Source organism: Arachis ipaensis, chromosome B6, assembly GCF_059453495.1.
Source record: "Arachis ipaensis isolate K30076 ecotype BB chromosome B6, ASM5945349v1, whole genome shotgun sequence".
Taxonomy (NCBI): Eukaryota; Viridiplantae; Streptophyta; class Magnoliopsida; order Fabales; family Fabaceae; genus Arachis; species Arachis ipaensis.
In genome coordinates, this window is record NC_142441.1 from 3605532 (window position 1) to 3626484 (window position 20953).

General features: G+C 33.5%; 1 protein-coding gene across 2 annotated transcripts; it reads left to right on the forward strand.

Moving 5' to 3' along the window:
- Positions 1-6149: 6149 nt before the first annotated feature.
- Positions 6150-19116, forward strand: LOC107646253 (P-loop containing nucleoside triphosphate hydrolases superfamily protein). 2 transcript variants are annotated; one of them, XM_088489450.1, is made up of 24 exons: positions 6150-6549; positions 6666-6954; positions 7064-7161; positions 8196-8285; positions 9159-9211; positions 10182-10247; positions 10325-10378; positions 10544-10603; positions 11681-11759; positions 12263-12330; positions 12707-12769; positions 12900-13004; positions 13480-13584; positions 13725-13832; positions 14330-14473; positions 14923-15105; positions 15241-15399; positions 15691-15909; positions 16377-16517; positions 16630-16752; positions 16828-16881; positions 17254-17301; positions 17391-17570; positions 18223-19116. In XM_088489450.1, the coding sequence occupies exons 2-24, from the start codon at positions 6698-6700 to the stop codon at positions 18772-18774; spliced, it is 3009 nt and encodes a 1002-aa protein (XP_088345576.1). In that variant the 5' UTR covers positions 6150-6549; positions 6666-6697; the 3' UTR covers positions 18775-19116. The 2 variants fall into 2 exon arrangements, with proteins under 2 accessions (XP_088345576.1, XP_088345578.1); XM_088489452.1 differs by having other exon boundaries at positions 6159-6549; positions 16831-16881.
- The last annotated feature ends 1837 nt before the right edge of the window (positions 19117-20953 follow it).

Sequence of the window (20953 nt, forward strand, 5' to 3'; positions counted from 1 at the left end):
CATACAAAATACAAAAGCTTGATGGAACTATCCTACCAAATACTTGGAGGACATCCTCCCTGAAAATGTATTTCAGCTAGTCTATAAGTCGGACATGGTGATGCACTATTTTTCCTACTACCAGATTTTATCCCTAACGAGGGTTTTGCTGGAGAGGTTTTAATGAGGCACACCACCCTGCACTTCTCTTGTTCATTATCTTATAATACAAACATTACCTACTGTCTATGTTTCATTTTCTACTTGACCGACTACTGCCAATACCACAATTTGAAATATTCAATAACATTTTTTCACAAAAGCAGATACATGCAACAAAATACTAACATCATTAAGTTTGTTTGGCTAAAAGCCAGCAGTTCATCAAACGAAGCCTAAAACGACTACGAGTCTAGAAGTCTCAAAATACAAAAACAACAAATCCATTACAAACTAAACATTAGGGTTTTCACCTCACCCTCAACACTATCATCATCATCAACCAACTCATTATCGACAATTACTTTGCACAGATCCATCGCAGACAAATCCACTGCAGGCGCCAGAAACTTTGCCTGCTCAACCGCTCTCTCAAAACCAGCAGCGAACATCTCAAGTCCATGATCTTTCTTCCCAGTCTCAAGCTGTTTCTTCTCAACACCAAGGACAATCAGCTTAGCCTCCAGAGCAGTCTTCTCTTCACCAATTTTCTTCCCAGCATCCTCGGCGGTTGTCAATTTTTCTTGCAACGAATCCACTAATTCCAGAGCAGTACGAAGCTTGTTCCCCTTCTCCAAATTATCCTGCATCAGCTGATCCACCGAAGCCTTATCAAATGAATCCCTTGCATGCTTCAGCTCTTGCGTTCGGCCGATCGACACCAGCCGAGCTCCTATCACCTGAAATAACCAACAAGACAAATCACACCAACACAAGCTAACACTACTAAAACAAGACGAATACCAGATATTATACCTGAAGATACTGAGCAACTCCCATATCGCCAACCTCCTGAACAAGCTTGACATCATCCGGGTTTTGGCAATACTCATCAGCCACCATACTCAACGGGAAGTGCTCACCCCAAAGAGAGGTCAGGTCCTGATCTCCCCTATATCCATGGAGCACCCTCTAGTTCTCGATAAAATGCTTCACCATTTCCAAATCAAAGTCCTTCTCGCCGAGCTTATCCTCGGTTACGTTAACATGCTTCTCCTTTATTCCATCAATCCTTTTTTGCTTAAAACTCACCTTTTTTGCCAACGGTTGGTCAACCTCAGCACCCTTCTCTGCAACAGTATGACTGCTTGAACCTTGTTTTTCGACATTCTTAAACCGAAAATATGCTCGCAAACCACTAGAAGTTACCTTTAGAACCTTCTCAACTACAAGAGCAACAAGAAGTCACGTAACATATAACACACATACAAACAAAAATCTATACAAAAATTACCTATATATTCCGACAAGGCATCTTTATCCATTTCCAAATCCAGCAATTCCACCACAGACAACAAGCCAGAAGATGATATATGATTAACCAGAAACTCAACAACCATCTCATTTCTATACTCTATTCTATCCATACCCAAAATCTGCCTAGGCCTCGGAACCTAAAATAAAGGGAATTTCTCCAAAAGACAATCATCTATATACCACGGAAACTCGTCATCAGCAACACTGACTTTCACAAACATAGACTTAAAATCCCTTGTAGGACGACCTATACAAACTAAAAATAGCCCGACCAGGGGCACTGGCCAGGTTCAACCAGCAACCCCTCTTAACCCCTTTACACTGGAAAAGAGCAAAAAACACTTCAAGCGACGACTCAACCTCCAGATAACCCATCAAAATCTCAAATGCTCTAACAAACGCCCAGGAGTTAGGATGTAACTAGGACGGTGCGCACTTAAGCTGCATTAATACCCTATGCTCAAACTCAGAAAATGGAAATTTCACACCCAAATCCACGAAAACACAACTATACATAAAGAAATACTCGAACCCCTCACCACGGTTGTAAACACGATCAACAGCATTACAAGGCAAAAACCTAAGACTAATACCATTACCTTCCCTAACCCACGACGATACCAAGCCTAGCTGGGACACGCTCTGTTCATCATCAAAAACAGAAGAATAAGTTTTCACCGACTCCGCTACCCAGGAAAAAGGGTCGTTAGGATCCCAAACCCAAACTTCCTCCACAATCTTGTCTTTATCATTGTCAACCTCCTTTTTTCCCTACCCCTAACAGTCATAACCCGTTTCCCTTTCTCTATTTCACAAAACAAAAGGAAAAGCAGTAAAAAATAAGAAAGACCAAGTCAAAGAGTGGCTAACCTTTCTTACTCATCTTCAGCGACACAAATCCAACACTGTAAAAAATTTAACACAAAAAAATCGAAGAAAGAGCTAAGAACTACCCATTACCCCACCACTTCCACTAAGCAAACCCCCAACAAACCCTATCTGTTGATACAAAAGGACGCACCACAAATCAACGGCTTCTATCCAAAACCGCTTCGTTACCTAATAAACATTAAATGTACTTGTCTTTTCCAAAAACACCTTCTCTCTCTTCCAAAACAAAAACCCTTTGAATCCAATTTGCCCGCCAAAAAATATATCAGCCAAACCTTCACGTTTTTCAGAATTCACAATAACCACGTTGAGCTTGGGGGCTTCAACCACTTCCAATTCCGAGCTATACTTCTGAAACTCAACCTGTTATAGCTCAGCTCTTCAAAACAGGTTTAGCTTGGGGGCTATGATCCGTTACCAAAACTAACCTAATAGCTCGGAATCAAACTTCCGCAAATTCCTCTAACCGCACTATCACAAATCCTAACCACCAAAGCACTAAACGAAGACCCCGTCAAAATAGCAGCAAAGATACGAATAACAAATAACAAACCTCACAACAAATCAGTATATATACTAGCAAGCCACTAAGCTAGAGGTACGCAACACATTCAGTTTTACTCTGAATCATTTTACACTCTTACTTATTTGAGCGTTGGAGTCCCTTTGCAAGTGCCCAACATCGCCTCCCAGTAAGCAGACGACGTTCCACCCTTCTGCTCAAAGAAAGCTGGTCTGAGCTCCAATAGGACAAGCTATACCTCGGAGCGTCCAGATCCACGCAGGAACAATATATATTATTAATTGTGTGTGTTGATAAAAATAAAATTATTTATGTGTTTTTATTTAACAATTTAAAATTTTAATATAAGCAATTTCATTATAATATCGTATTAAAAGTTTTATAAACAAAAAACTTACTGTCACAATTATATGCGTTTCAAGTTTAAAATAGAGCATTGCGCTAAGATAAATGTTACATATATATAATGATTTATGTCTTTATTTTATCACATAAATTTTTAGAATAAATAATTTTATGAGAATGTTGTTGTAGCTTGATTTGGAATAAAAATGATTTGTCGTACTAAAATTTACAAAAATAATTTTGTATTTTAGTATTAGTTATGAGTATTAAAAATTTAAAATAAAACAAGTTAGCTTAAAATGTATCCGCCCAAAAAAAAAAAAAACCTTGAACCAAGTAATGAAATCATTACGATGATTTCAAACCGGTCTATCATTGGTTCACTTATACAACCTGGAATTAAAAGGATTCTAATAAAACAAGTTTTTCTTTCTTTGTTTTTTTCTTTTGGGAAAATGTCTAAAAAAGCTTGGCATCGAAATGACATTCCCATTTAAAACATATTTCGAATTTTTAGTTATATATATTAGATTTTTCATTTTTTAAACGTTCAATTCCTATTTTTTCTTTAGACGAGAATATTGGAAATTTAATAGATAGACCACTACTTTTTTGGCCACTTAAAACTAAATGCAACTACCATGGAGAAAAATGAAAAAGAAAAAGGAAAAAGGGACTGTTCAGTTTTGAGATGGAGAAGACAAAATTATTTTAGCAGTGTTTATTCTCTTTTTTGGGTTATGGCTCATGATTGGGGACCGCTTAACACAATGTCAGAAACAAGAAGCATCCAATTTTTATTCCCATGATAATCGTTGACCTAAGCATGGCCATGGCTACGTGGTTAATTATGTTGTAGTAATTAATATTTAATCAATAAACAATTATGATTCTCTCTTCGTAGTTGCGTTTCTCGTTGATATATGATTATGATAAATTTTACTAAATTTTATCATTCATGATTTAGGGCTAAGCTAATGCATGTATTTTCTTTTATTACTACTATAACGGATGATATTATTATTACAACATTAGAAGAACTAGGGTTAAACTAGCGATCTAGGTTAATTAAAATGATGAATGAATATATAATAAGCATCCAAATTGATTTTTAAAGAATTTAATTAATCGGGTATTTAGGTCTTCAATAATTTTTTATTTTTTTAGATGTTCTAAAAAATAATTCTTTTTGAATAAATTGATATTTTTTTTTGTTTTTAATCAAATTTTTAATATCTGTACATGTTGGAGAAATATAATTCTAACATATTTTAGTATAAGATAATTAGATAAAAAATTATTAATAAAAATTAAAATATCTAATTTAAATTTTTTTAAGGACCAACTTGAATATTATTTTAGATATATGTTAATTAAGGCTGGCTCCTATTATATTTCATTAGAAAAATGAAAAAATATTTTTATATATCTTTTTTATCTTTTATTTTTTTTGACAAAATCTTAATTAATTTATCATCCTCCTAATTAATAACTCTTCTTTCCATCTCGGTTATCACTTATCACTATTATAGTATGGATCAAGATCTTTTAAAATGAGAAATTTGATAAAATAATAAAATAAAAAATTAATCACTTTTAAATTAAAATAATAAAATAAAAATTTAATAAGAATTACAAAATTAATAATAATTAATTTTTTATTTTACCAACTTTTTCATTTTAAAAGATCTAAATTCTTATGGCACTAGCCCGAAAAAAAAAACCCATTATTGATTATTTCTTCTGCAACAATTTCAACGAGGAAATTATAATAACATTTTTAGGGAGCAATAAAACAAAAAGTAATTTAAATGGACTTAAAAACACTGATCAATCCACAAAGGGATAAAATGGACGAATCAATAAAAAATTTCCTCTGTAAATATTTAAAATATTAATTTTATTTTCTATTGATTTATTTTAAGCATTATTTAATTTCAACATTTACTACATAAGATTCAGAGTCAAACTATTGGTGATGACTAACTCCCATTAAAACTTCAACAACACGATGCATGGTTAGATAGACATAATCCAGCCAACTGTTTACATTTTTCTAAGAAAACAAAATAACCCATCTGGATCCATAAAAAAAAAAAAGCTTAATAATACTCCTACTAAAGAACATGATTAATGCATTCTTTGACTTAATTTCAACTCTCCATGTCCATATATTAAAAAGTACGTACGTAGCAACAGAATTAATAAGTGGACAGACAATAATGTACCATATAGCAAATAAAAATGCATGCCATGTCTCACTCGTTTGGTTAAATTTCGTAGTTCCTTCAATGACAATCAAATTTATTATTACAACCCAAAAATATCTAATATTTCATTACAATGGTATTAAAATGTTAAAAAGATCATTTTTATTTTTTGGTTACTTTCTCTTAAATACAATACCATGTAAAATAAGTATTACACTAAATAAATAAAAAAATACAGCATTTAGACTTTTTACAATGGTATAGTCTAAGCACAAGAAAGGATTTAAAAAGAACAATATCAAAATCAACAAAATAATAATCAATCAAGAATCATTTGAGAATATAATCCAAGTTGTATAAACTAGGGAGTTAATTTTTTGAAATTATTTTTTATTCTAAATTTAAGATTTTAAATTTTAATCCTAAAATTATAAAAAAATTGAATAATAATTTTATGATAAAAAATGAACTAATTAAAAAAAAAATTAATTCACCGTACTTATCAGTAAATTATTCAGCTATCCGCTCAATGAACAGTGAATACAATTAAAGTCAATTTTGTTACCCAGAAAGTCAGAATGAACAGTGTAGTATTAGCAAGACTAAGCGTATTGGTTGTCGTTTCACGCGTCTCTCGTGACCGTGAAACACAATCACCTCCTGCACCAGCACGCACCAGCAACAAGCTCAACCCTTTAAGAAAGAGAAAATAAATAGAGATTCGCGTAAAATATTACCACTTTATTTCTTTTCTTCCTGCTTTTACCACTCATTCGTCTCTTTTCTCTTTATCCTAAAAAAAAACGATAGTAATAGAAATGGAAATATTAATAATAATAATAATTCGAAATTAAATTAAGGTTTTACGCTTTTGATGAAGAGAGGGCACACCATCGCCATCGCTTCCAAGCCAAGCCAATAACAACCTCTCTCTCTCTCTCTCTCTCTCTCTCTCTCTCTCTCTCTAACTGTCATTGACGGAACACTGTTCCTCAGCTGAAGATTGTTACGCTCTAATTTTTTTTGGCTACACACTGAACTCAACGCGCACTTCTCCGATCTGTGTCTTCTAGCTCGATCTCCCTCCACAATGCGTCCCTGATTCTTTTCCCCTTTCAGTTTCAGGTCAATTCTCTCTCTTCCACTTTTCCGCACCTTTTCCTCTGTTTTAAGCTTTTCCGTTTCTCTCTCTCTCTTGTAATTTTTTTAATGTTGCTTTTTTTGGATTATTTATGTTGTAGATTGTTGAAGGCTTTGAGTGGAGAAGTGAGTGATGGCATCGAAGCAAGGTGTGAAACCGAGGAGATTCGGAGGAGCGAGCAGCACCTCCAAGGGCGCCGCCAATTCGCCTACGTCTTCCACCACGTCGTCGTCTAAGCAGTTTCTAGAAACTTCCGTTGACGGACAGAGCTCCCCTGCTTCTTCCTCCGCTCGAAGCAAGCCGCACGCGTTCTATCCGGAACCTGTGCCGTTGGAGGTACACAGGGCCAAAGAGAATGTCACCGTCACCGTCCGATTTCGTCCTCTTAAGTAAGTCTTTTCTTCTTTTATTTTTTTTTATTCTTTTACAATTTTTTTTTTTTTTTGCTGTGGATGCCTGTTGATTTTGGTTGACGTGTCTGTGCATGGGATAAAAAAGTCCGAGGGAGATTCGTCAGGGAGAAGAGATTGCTTGGTATGCTGACGGAGAAACCATAGTGCGAAACGAGTATAATCCCTCCATAGCGTATGCATACGGTATGTTATGCGTCATATCCAAAATTGACATTCATGAATGGAAACTTTTGCTTGCATTTTTATTGAGGGGTGAAGAATATATATATTCATGAGTAGAGCCATGACATGTAGCATTGTGAAAATATTCCTAAACATCACCCTAAATACTAAATGAAGCAGAAGGTAGATATTTTCAATATCTTTAGTCTTTAAAAACTATCAGTTTATCCCTCATGTAGTAATTAGGAGGAACATTATGATGGTAAATCATTTTCTCTTATGAGTATGATGCTTCTAGGTTCTTAGTTACATTGAAGGTATTGAACATCTTTAGTCTTTATAATAATTGTTCCTGAGATTGAAATCTTATGTTTAGGTGGGGAAAAGAAGGGGGAATGAATGGCTTAGAGATCATTTTTAGAATCCAAGCATTAGCACCAAAATGTAGGGAGCATAGAGTGACATTTCCCTTGCTATTGTTCTCTTCTACAAATTAATCGTCAGAAAGTATTTTAAGTTTTGAGGACACAGGCACGGGTCACCAAATCCATCAAAAGCGAGTTTCCCTCATCAAGTTAGCTTGGTGCTGAACAATTTCCAAATAAATGTGCAGCTGTTTTTGAAAGACTTGGCCAGACAAATTCAAACACTCAAACAGTTTCTGAGGATGGAAAGTTTTAATATGGATTTGATAATGAGTGAGAAATTGGAATAAGAATCCTAAGTAAAAGCTAAAGAGGACCCCAGTTCAAAAGTTTCTTTTGGAGTCATAGCTATCTTTTAAGTCAGATTTAGGACAAGGTATCTTTTGTTTCTTTTCTCCCAATGCTCACAAGATTGGTAATGCTATTTGAAGAAGATTATTGTATTCACAAAACTTTCATTATCCTATTACATAGAAAAGGGTAAATATCATGCAACGTGTATTCACCTCAAACCTAATAGGTTTATCAAGTGCATATTCTTCTCAATAAATAGTATTGTGTGCCCCTCTCTCTCATTAGTCATAGTTGTTTTTAAAATTATTAACGCTGTTTTTGTTTTCTTGCTTCTAGATCGTGTCTTTGGTCCCACGACCACAACTCGTCATGTTTATGATGTTGCTTCTCAGCATGTTGTTAGTGGTGCTATGGAGGGCATCAACGGTAATCACATATTGAACTTACTACATATTTATTCAGCAAGGTCAAGTAATAGAATTTACTGTTGTTTTGATTGGACCATTCCCCTAAATATATAAATCACATTTGTATGCATATTGGAAATGATATTTAGTAATGTCAACTAATTAGGTAAGGGACGTAATAATATGACTTAGTGTTTTGGGCTTCTGGCCGATCAACTCTAACATGTATAGTAATACTATTGTTCATTTAGATTTTAGAATTAAATTGTTATCTTGAATTTGGTAGATACATAAGATTTAATAGCGATGGATTCATATTTAAACATATCCCAAATTTTCTTATTAAACATGGTGCAATCACACATAATGAAGATTTTTAAGAAAGATTTCTGAAGGACTGCCATCCTTCATAGTCTGTAAGAATTTGAATTCTTTTTATCCATTTGTCATGAAGCCATAGTATGTGCAATTGTTGGCACATAAACTTGCAAACCATAAGTTTGCTTAGGATGGGAGTCTGATCATGATGTTAACTTGATACTAATAATTGGTTTGAGGCTAAACATCTTAGCAATCAGTTTGCATAATGTTATTACCCTTTTTTTGAAATAATCACTAGGTTCAGGACTTTGCCAAATTCACGTGCATGAAATTTAAGCAGCTTAGTTATTATGTCCATGAAAATTATTTTGAGTCTCTGCCATCAACATTTATTTTTGGGTGATAGTCATGCAATTTCGTTGTTGCGTAAAACTATTTATTTTTAGCTCATCCTCCTCGAGGTTAACCAGCAATCATTCCAATTGGAAGTCACTAGGCATGGGAACTTATGTGTTGCAGAAACCTATTCATTTTCATTTTCATGTGCTAACCTCTTTGGTTTTCTTAACAGGTACAATATTTGCATATGGGGTAACAAGCAGTGGGAAGACTCATACAATGCATGTGAGACTGCCCCTGTTTTCTACCACCATCTTTTTTATTTATTTTGTTGATCTGAATGCTTTTGATACTTTTCTTTCCATGTCCTGGTACTTTACAGTAATCAAGCTACATTTAACCACAAAAGAAATTGTCATGAATTTGCAATTCTTGCATTCTTCTTTTGATATGCTGATTGATTGGTATTTGAGTCCATTTTTCTGTGGAATTTGACATCTTTTTGGTGATATAAGATCGAGGTTCTATGATTATCTCAATAGGTTTACAAGTTCATTTGGTTTCAATTGTAGTTGCAACTTACATACTTAATTTATTATATCATAAGATACATGAACTTACAACATAATATAACATCCTTCTAATCATTAGGACTATATTTAAATTTATTCATATCGATGGGTCATTCTGATTTGAACTTATAAAAAATTGCCAATGGCAATTAGTATAGGATGGGTTTGACTCCTTTAAAGTAAGATTCCTTCTAAATAGTGAGAAAATGAAGGATTATCCACCATTAGATTATTTGGTGGGAACCAGAGACAAATGAACTGTATAACCCCTCATCTTCTCGGTTTAGTTGGACTCTCACCTTATTGGAGCCTTTTCCAGTACAAGAAACGTTATAACTTCCAGTATTCCATTCATATCCCTTTGTTGTTAGTCTTCTTTGTTTTAAAAGTTATTCTAGTGTTGCCTGGGCAAGGTTAATTTGATGGCATCTAATTCAATTGTCTAATTTTCCTGGAATATATTTTTAGCCTCATTTGCTGATGCTCCAAAATTTGAGAGAATGTATACATAATTAGACTAGATAACAGTAGTAATTGAATCAAGTAATAGCTTTAATTTCTGGTCTTAATTTGTATCATGAGTTTTCCCCTCGCATATGGTGAGTGCAATTTCCAAATTCCAATACCCAAGTACCCAATTCATTGCATAGTAATACCTCTTGCTCATGAGTTCATATTTTCAGGGTGATCAAAGATCTCCTGGAATCATACCTCTTGCCGTGAAGGATGCTTTTAGCATTATCCAAGAGGTATATTAAATACCAATCTATTTGTTGCACTTTCTATTATGGGAACCACAGTCTGATACTTTGACAATTCTGCACAGACTCCAAATCGGGAGTTCCTCCTTCGTGTTTCATACTTGGAGATATACAATGAGGTGACTTCTTCTTCTTCTACTACTACTACTTTCTTGTGATGCTAAATTTATGCTATTGTCTTCCCCAAACTCACTTTTTTCTATCTGGATGCTGCTTAAAAGAAATTTCCCAATTGCTGCTTTTCTCTTTGCTCTATCGGAAGTCTGAACTTATTTTTATTGTAGGTTGTTAATGACTTACTAAATCCAGCAGGACAGAACTTAAGAATCAGAGAGGATGCGCAGGTGCCAATTATAGCTTTTCTTTTCCGTATTATAAATCTTTTTTTATGACAAATTAAGAGCGTATTCCATGATTTACTATTTTTAGATATTACTTAAAAAAATTATTAACCCCGGTAAAATGGAGATCAAACACTGACATGAAGGGATGTAGATGAATTCTTAGTCATATGCATTAACTAGCGTGTGATCCATAAACTTTTGTGCTGAATTTAACATGACCAGCAAAAGGCAAATTTCATAGGTTGACAATGATTAGTGGGGAATTTGAGAAAGCCCTTATGGCCCAATTAAGTGATAAAAATGAAACTTAAGATATTTCATTGTCGGGGCTGATATCATGTGTCATTCACAAGGATCACCCATGCAAAATTTGACCTTTATGTGTTGAGTAAGACTCAGACTCAAACATGGGTAGGTAGTTAGCTGTTCGAAACTTCAAATAGTTTCTGATTAGTTGCAACTTGTAAGGTGTACTCTGATCCGATATAATATTGTAGTGATTTCTCCTGGTTAACTATCCAATCATTACTGTAGTCAATGGTTTTTCTGCCATGTCTTTTACCAACTTGTTATAGCATAGTTATGCTTTTCCCAAGCACTAGGCTATAACAAGAGGCCTTTCCTATTATGCACCCACTATATGCAGGAAAAGTTAGTCGAGCCAAGTATCCATTTGATGCATAAAACAAAATTTGGACCTGTAGACTCCAGCTTTTTTGACGAGTTGTTATTAACAATTATTGGATTCCACCATTGAAAGCGTCACTGAGATGAGTGTTGGAGAAATCTATCTTCTGTTATCAAATATGTGAAAACAGAAACAAGTAATCTAGTCTTGAAACAAATAGCTGTGTTGTAATGGTAAAAAAAATTGTTTATTGGAAACTGTCCCAACTGCCTCTTAACAATTCTGACTCTTGTATGATGAACCATAAACTTCCTTTTTTCTCTGCGTACAATGTACTGCAATTTTGATCATCAGCATGTTAATAATAGTTGTTGGAATATTTAGACATGGTTAAGTACTTTGTGAGTATTTTGAATATCAAGGAATCTTATCTTCTGTATGGTGTGTAGGGAACCTTCGTTGAGGGAATAAAGGAAGAGGTTGTACTCTCCCCTGCTCATGCACTGTCCCTGATAGCTGCTGGAGAAGGTAAAAGCATCAGCTATGCTCATTTTCTTGTGGATTATTTAGTTTGATGGTCTGGCTATACCGGAATAATCTGGCAGTTCTGTTGTTTGATTGTGACTTGTCTTCTATCTAGTGATGTTTTCTAGTTTTAAAATTGAGTTAGTAGCCCTATGAAGAAAGGGGCTGATAAATTATCCCATCCCTTTCCTTTAATTGGTTTAACTCGGCTGTTTCCTTTTGATGCAAAATAGGTTATGCTATGCTTTATAATTTTTTGCTAGGCATATATCAATTAACAAATTTAATATGGGATTCTTACAAAGTAGCTGCATAGTGGTTAGACTGTTATCAAAAAGAAAAATACGAAAGCTAAATAAACCTGTTTTAGTGGTTCTGTGAATTCTCTGATTCATGAAAATTGAGATCCTCTAAAGTCCTAATTGATGGTCCCCACTGAATTCTGCTATTTAGCTTAAGTACCCAATCATTTCTTTATTCTTGACAAATTTCTACTTTGATCACAGAGCACAGACATGTGGGATCCACAAACTTCAACCTACTCAGCAGCAGGAGCCATACAATATTTACCCTGGTGGGTTTGTGCTAAATAGACAAATGACATTGTTTTAGCTGATTAACATGATTATTATACTGTGCTCTAACTATAATACTACATTGACGTTTTATATTTAGTCCATTGTGTTTACATCTTGACGAGAAATATCCCTTATTATTGATCTTACTTTCTGTTATGATTTATCAGTATTATTTTTAACAAGTGACCTGTTGTTGGATGGGGTTGTTCAGTAAAAATATATCCAATATGTCCAGCTAGATCATGAATTATGATCTAGCATGAAAAGAAAAAATGTAACAATAACATAAAGATGTAACTTATTTCTTTAACTTCCTTTTATAAAAGATGATATTGCTTGTATTATTTTTAACCAGTTCTTGTATTGTATCAGACCATAGAGAGTAGTCCATGTGGTGAAAATAGTGAAGGAGAAGCAGTGACACTGTCACAACTGGTAATCATTTTGAACTTTTTCGTTGCACGTCATTTTGTCCTCTTCAAAGTTTTACCATGGGTTATCTGTTCATGCTTTACGTTTTATAAGCTTCTTACATTTTTTTTTAATATTTTACTTATACCTGCAGAATCTCATCGATCTGGCAGGTTCTGAGAGCTCAAAAGCTGAAACAACTGGCATGAGAAGAAGAGAAGGATCTTATATCAATAAAAGTCTTCTAACTCTTGGAACTGTGAGGTCTCAAACCTTTTCTTGGTGTACGTAGGACTCTAATCCTAGTTTGGGGAGGGAGATGGTACATGGTAGGGTGAAGTAGAAGTAAAGGCCCTGCAACTTTTGGGTTGCATGGTCTATTGGTCTTACACTTTGTTGCTGCCAAGACTATATCATATTGTCTCTCTGTCTAATTCCCAGCAGAGATATCTGTTTCTTTTTATTAACTTTAATGTGATTGACTACCATGAAATTAGCTGCCATTATTTAAATAAATTATCTGTTTCTATTTGGTTTATTTTGTACTGTCAAATGGGTTGGATGGCCTGGCTGTCCTAAAGACCAACCTATCTGTTTAAAGCACCATTGCATGCATTGTGTAAAGCTTTCTTTATGGTGTTTATTGTCATTGTTTAAAGCTTTTTGTATGCGTTGTTATCTATGGACCTATGTTTGTGCCTGTATTAAAGTGTAATTATCTTTGTTAAACACAGGTCATTTCAAAATTAACCGAAGATAAACCCAGTCACATACCTTATAGGGACTCCAAACTGACTAGACTACTTCAGTCTTCACTCAGTGGTCATGGACGTGTATCTGTAAGGCTTTCCTTCTATAGATATTTGTCATGAATTTATATATACATGAAAAATACATCAAGTTATTATAAAGATCTTCATGGTAGAAATGTTGAAACACAAATGGAAGTTCTGATAGTTCGTTGTTATTGAAAACTCAGCTTATCTGCACAGTGACTCCTTCCTCAAGTAGTACTGAGGAGACACATAATACATTGAAGTTTGCTCACCGGGCAAAGCATATTGAAATCCAAGCAGCACAAAACAAAGTAAGATAAATCATAACACTGTTTCTGAATAAAAAATGTTTTCATAATCCTTAGACATGTTTTATCTCTAGTTTTTTTTATGGAAGAAATGTTTAAAATGGTTATTTTGAGTGCACTGGGAAGAAATTCCATATGCCTGTAGAGTTTAAATTTTACTCGTGAAGGTACTTTGGGAGATTGTCTATGTTTGAAGTAGTTGATGATTGAAATAAGGGGCCTGAATCTTGAAAATTCAGCATTACCTTTGTCTACTTCAGAAATCAATGGTGTGTCTTGACTTCTCACGTTTGTGTACTGCGTCTATGTTAGGTTGTACTAGTAGGTACATAGCAAAGTAGCATGATCAGAGAGTTGCGATTATTTTCCTTTATTGCACCCATTTATTGCGTCCTTTAAGCATATGTTCCCTCTGCTTCATTCTTTTTTTTGTCATCCTTTAAGCATGTGTTTCCTCTGCTTCGTTCTTAGTTTTATTTTAATTTATATTGAATCTGTAGATAATTGATGAGAAGTCACTTATCAAGAAATACCAACAAGAGATTCAATGCCTAAAGGAAGAATTGGAACAACTAAAGAGGGGTATTGTTACAGTTCAACCAAAAGATACTGGGGAAGATGACATTGTGCTTCTAAAACAAAAGGTAAGTAATTATAGAGTGAGTGAGAGTGTGTGCACGCGCCCGCATGCGTGTATCCACTGCCTTCTGTTTTTGCTGTCATTTACATTTACAATGGCGTTGTTTAATTCGTGTAGCTGACCCCATCTAGTAGGACAAGGCTTTGCTGTTGTTGTTGTTGTTACATTTATTACTGTCATCATTATTATTTAAAAGCATTTATAGATTAAATTAGATTTCAAAGTGCAAACAGTTCTATCTTTGTTTTTCTAAAATTTGAGCACAAATATTACAATATCACTTGCAAAGAGCTAGTCATTTTAAAAAAAAAAAGATGATAAAAGCTTCTACAAGGAATAATGATGGGTATAGAAATGAATATATTTGAAGTAAATTTATGCACATTGAGTTTTTTGTACTCTGAAATAACCATTGCGAGTTTTTGGTGGTTCTAATTGCTGTGAAATGTAAAGTTAGAGGATGGTCAAGTTAAGTTGCAATCCCGATTGGAACAAGAAGAAGAAGCTAAAGCTGCTTTGTTAGGAAGAATTCAACGGTTGACTAAACTGATTTTGGTCTCCACAAAAGCATCACATTCAACCAGATTTCCTAACAGGCCTGGTCCTCGTAGAAGACATTCCTTCGGAGAAGAGGAGGTATTTCTAGTTTTTGTTGGTTATCCCCGTTGTTTATCAGATGCAATAACACCAGGATCCTATACTCCGTTTTTAAAGACAGGGCAACTCTTTCCCTGTTCCCTACATATTTTTAATTATCAATTATGTTTACAGCTGGCATACCTTCCATACAAGAGGCGGGATTTAATCTTGGATGAGGAAAATATTGATTTGTATGTTAATCTGGAGGGAAATGTTGAATCAACTGTTGATTCTTTGAAGGAGGAAAAAAAGACAAAAAAACATGGACTACTAAACTGGTTGAAGTTACGTGTAAGTTGCCCATCGTTGTTTGCTGATAGCTTGCATCTACTTTGACTTCATCTTCTTAACCCCATTGGTGTTGTTTGACTGATCATCACAGTTGTTGTCTTCTCCCATTCTTTTCCACTCTAATTCTTTACTCATTAAGGTCTTTTATGCATTCATTGATGTTATTCTACTAATGTTCTATGATAGTTCTTATATATGTGTATTGAAATGAAATATTGGATCTTATTTTGGGTATTGTTCACAAGTTAATTTTCTTTTGTCTAAGCTTGTGCATTTCAATATTTGTTTCAGAAACGAGATGGTGGCTTGACAGGCACTAGTGATAAATCCAGTGGTGCAAAATCTACTAGCACACCTTCAACACCTCAAGGAGAAAGTGGTAACCATGCAGAATCCCGGCTTTCTCATTCTCTAGCTGCAGAAAGTTCTCCATCTGCTGATCTTATATCAGAGGCAAGAGAGGATAAAGATACTCGCGAGGATAGTTTATTGGGACCAGAAACACCTTTGGTATGTAGTTTAACTGCAGGTTTGGAGAAGAAGGAAAATTCCCTAGTATTTTGAAAAATTGATTTTTTCTCTAGTGTAACTGGACATAGAAGAAGATTGTATGTTCTATATATATTTAGCCAAAAACAAGTAAAACAATTATTATTGAGAGGCACTTAAATGCTTCAAAAACCACTATAAATAGCCCCAATTTGTCTGGTGATGCATATATGTTTTTGTATTCAATATTTACCCAGTCAGTTTAGTCCTTCATTGTGAAAAGTACTTCTTGATATGGTGATAATTTTATTTCAGCTTTAGTGTTCCTCTGAGCATAGCGATCTCTTGCCTATGTTTTTGAAAGATCTTAAGTTCTTGTGGGAAGATTTATATGTTTCTTTATCATAAAACAGAGAAATAGCGCATTTGTTCATTGAGACATCTATATTTTACCTTCATAGCTTCCCATGTGCTTGTTAATGTTGTAGACAAGCATCAAGTCAGTTGATCAGATCGATCTTCTAAGGGAGCAGCACAAGATTTTATGTGGAGAAGTTGCCCTTCATTCAAGTGCTTTGAAGAGGCTGTCTGAGGAAACAGCACGAAATCCTCAGGATGGTCAGATTCATGTAGGTTACTTATTTCCTCTTTTGTTGTACATAGGGTGTTGTCTCTCTAGTTAGAGTCATACCTCTGGCTGTAATTCCTGAAAATTGCATCTTGTGTTTTGTCCATACTAAGGTGGAGATGAAAAAGTTGAAAGATGAAATTAAGGCAAAGAGTGAACAAATAGATTTGCTGGAAAAGCAAATTTCTAATTCTGTCATTGTTTCAGATAAGATGGATCAATCAGGAATGTCACAGGTACATTCAATTGACGTTATTTTTTGTGCCGTTTCACTTGTTAGCAGTCCAGCTTAATGCTGTTTTTTTATGCAGAAGACTGTTTCTGAGTTGATGGCACAGCTAAATGAGAAATCTTTCGAACTTGAGGTGAGAATTATTTACGTCTTTCTAATAGATCCATGCATATCATTCACATTAAACAGAAAGTCCAGACTCCAGATAGGATTCAAATGAAAGCTAGCACTGAGCAGGTCTTTAGTGGAACATGTGAGGGGCAAATAAAAACCCTAAATTTAGTCCTCAAAGTAAACTTTGTTGTAGTATTTTCCAACTTAAACAAAAACAGAGAGTATGTCATTAATCCGATTGATTTTCTAATCGCCATGCTGCTAATCATGTGAGACAGCAGTGCCCTTATTATGTAGCATAGACATTTCAATTGGCAATTGATGGTGCATGAACATATTGCCTTGCTGCTACCTGTTTTCTGACGTGTCCAATGTTATTGTGCTAATTCAGGTCAAAGTAGCAGATAATCATATAATTCAAGAACAGCTTAGTCAGAAGGTGGTAAACCTAATCTTAAATTACTTTAAAATTCATATTATTCTTCTTTTCTTTATGATGTTAGCTAATTGAGTAATTTGGCTTATCAGATTGGTGAATGTGAAAATCTGCGAGAAACGATTGCTTCTCTGAAACAGCAACTTGAAGATGCACTGGAGTTGAGAAATTTTAGCCCTGCAGCAAATCATTCTCAACATGGTGAACTTCATCTTGACAAGGGAAATGAGTTGATAAATGATACAAATGAAGGGCTGCTTTTACAAGCACAGGTATATTCTTATCATGTAGGTTCCTCATTGAGTGCCATTACTATTTTTTAATTTCATTCCTCTCTAGGAGTGGTTGTGATGACCTGTTATTCATTATGCTTCTATGTTGTCTTTTCATTCTTTTATCGTGTCAAGATTAAAACTAAAAAAATGTTTGACAATTATAACTATATATATACTTAATAAGCATTTAAAATAGTTGTAATGAGAGAATAACAAGCATATATACATAATTGTCTTTATCTTTAACTCTTTACTTAAATGATCAAGATGGAGTTAATATTTTATCATGTTTATTCATATTTATAATGATTAATAATATAAGTTTACTATTTTATCCTATTAAGAAACTTTTGGAAAACAGAATAGTAATGGTAACTGGAAGTGTGATAGGAGTTCATACAATGAATGATGACCAAGGAATTGATCCCCACTATATGCATCTATGTGTGAGTTTGTGTTATATAACGTGTAAATTTTACCAACTGATAAGGGAAAACTAATGTATGCAGTTATATTGATGAAAAATTTTGTCTGCTAACAATATTTGTTTCTACCTGCCTCTAGTGTTGCGTTTAGTTAAATTATCTTAAAGTGGGAGCACGTATTTTGTTTATAGTCAAGTCCTCATTCCTGCTGATTTTCCGCACAGATAGAAGAGCTGAAGCAGAAGGTGAAAGAACTAACAGATGCAAAAGACCAGCTAGAACTTCGAAATCAGAAACTGGCAGAAGAGAGTTCATATGCTAAAGGACTAGCTTCAGCTGCTGCTGTTGAGCTCAAGGCATTGTCAGAAGAAGTTGCCAAACTCATGAATCATAATGAAAGACTAGCTGCGGAGCTAGCTGCATCCAAGAATTCATCTTCGCAGCGCAGAACCAGTGGAACTGTACAAAATGGACGAAGGGAAAGTCATGGTAGACTCAGACGAAATGATCAGGGTGGGTCAAATGCAGATGTCAAGAGAGAATTAGCCTTGAGTAAAGAAAGGGAACTTTCATATGAAGCTGCTCTTTTAGAGAGAGATCAGAAGGAGGCCGAGCTTCAAAGAAAGGTTGAGGAATCTAAGCAAAGAGAAGCGTATCTTGAAAACGAGCTTGCTAACATGTGGGTTCTTGTGGCAAAGTTAAAAAAGTCGCAAGGAGCTGACAATGATGCTTCTGCGTCAACCAGAGAGTTTCAATTTAATGAGTTTGACATTTGATATTGTGGCTTTCGAGTTGATCCATTGTTAGCTTATCAGAATTTGGTTTTGATAGGAGTGGTTTCAGAGAGGAGTGTGTAAAGATTTGTTTTTTCACAGGAATGTGTGCTTTTCTCTTCCCCCTCCATCATTTTCCTTTTTGGTCCATATAAAAAAAGGCTCCCCCATTTGTATAATCCTTGCTTCCCTTCTTTCCTTCATTGCTCCAAATGTTGTGCTAATTTGCCCCCTTTTTATTTGGTTCGCATCTCTATAGGGATAATGTTTTAATGCATGTAAAGTAATATTATTGGTTTCTAATGTTCATTCATAATGAAGTTGCGATTGTGTTTGACCCTTTAACTGTATACTGCTAATCAGTTGAGAAACAGAGGGATTATTAAGCATCTTGGTACAAAATGGTAGAGATGATTTATCGAATTCAAGCTCTATTACAAGGTCAAATAATTTAACTTCACAAGGTTCATTTAGTACATATATGATTAATTTCAGTAACTTCTAGGCTAGTGTAGTATCATAAAGTTGGCTACGCATGCATGCATGCTAGCTTAACATGGTCAATAGGAAACTGTTAAGTTCTTTGAATGAACTGCATAAATTCACAAAATTCAAAAGAGCTATATAAAACCCAACATAAAAAAAAAAAAATCAACCACATCTTCGATGTAATAGAATGAAATTGATTTCATAATGTATAGGCAGCACGTCAAGTAATGGCTTTTCATTGTTGCCTTATTATATGCCTATGTTAGACTTCGTACAAATGCAACTGTATCTATCTCGCGAAAACGTTAATTACTTTTTGCTATCATAATGTTTTGGGAGTATTAATATAAATTTATAGTTTTAACTGATCTGGTCGATTTACCCTAACTTGAATTAAGAAATCATTCTACATATAACTTTCTCAATAAATATTGTACTAGTCATAGCTAGATTAGATAGTTCAGAATCTAAGCCTTTAAAATAGATTTTAACTAGATTAACACGCGCTAATGCAGGAAGAGCTAAAATAATTATACTATATAATATAAATTTAAAATGTTATACTGTTTAGGAATAGGTTAGGCAATATATAAGTTAATGTTAAATTTAAAAGCTAATTTATAAAAAATATTGTACTATTCATTCATTTGACAATTTATATATGATTCAATATTATTATTCAACAAAAAAAATATATAATTTTAATATAGATATAATAATTGTGTTTAATCATTATTTTGTAATTCAATTAAGTAATTATATGTATTTAATTGATTAAGAAGTTTAAAATTTTGTCTAGTGGTATATCAACAGATTTCATATAATTATTTTTTCTTTTAAAATAGTTACTTGTGTTTATTATATTTTTTTAGGTTATATTTAAATACTATAGTAGAATGATAAAATTATTAGATGAAATACAAGTATGAACATTATTAATGTTTTGATAATTAAAAATGACATTTAATTTTTTAATTTTATTTTTTATAAATCATGACAAAATGTCTTTTCAACAATATTATTACAACTAATAAATGATATTAAAAATATAAATTGTTAAAAGGAAAAAAGTGATATATAAGCGACAAAGACATTATATAACTAATAAATACAATTATACAAAAAAAAAAAGAAAAATCTAATGAATATAATCACACAATTACCTAGTACATATGTTTAGCAAATTAAAAATATAAAAATAAAAATTATGGTCATTAACCAAATTCTAGTTGTGCAAATAATTAATACGAGTGGAGAGGGAAAAAGAAACATGAGATTATGTAAGAGGAGATAAAGAAAATATGTAAAATAAATGTTGATTTATATAATAAATATATAAAAGAGTGATGACATGAAATGAGAGAAGAAATTAGATTTTAATTAAATTTATACCTATTAAAAAATTAACATTAAAAATAATAGTATAACTTACATAAAAATAAAGTGTAAAAAAATATGAAAAGTTAAGGTTAAATACTAATTGTATAATGAAAAAATAATAAAAAATGAGAAGCAATAAGTTTAATATAAGAGAATGAAATAAATTTTATAACTCAATTATAGCTATTAAAAAAATAATATTAAAAAACAATTCTATAACATTATATATATAAAGATAAATTATTATAAGAAAATAAAAATACAATAAAAATTTTATAGTATAATACAAAGATAAAAGATTATGTTACCTAAA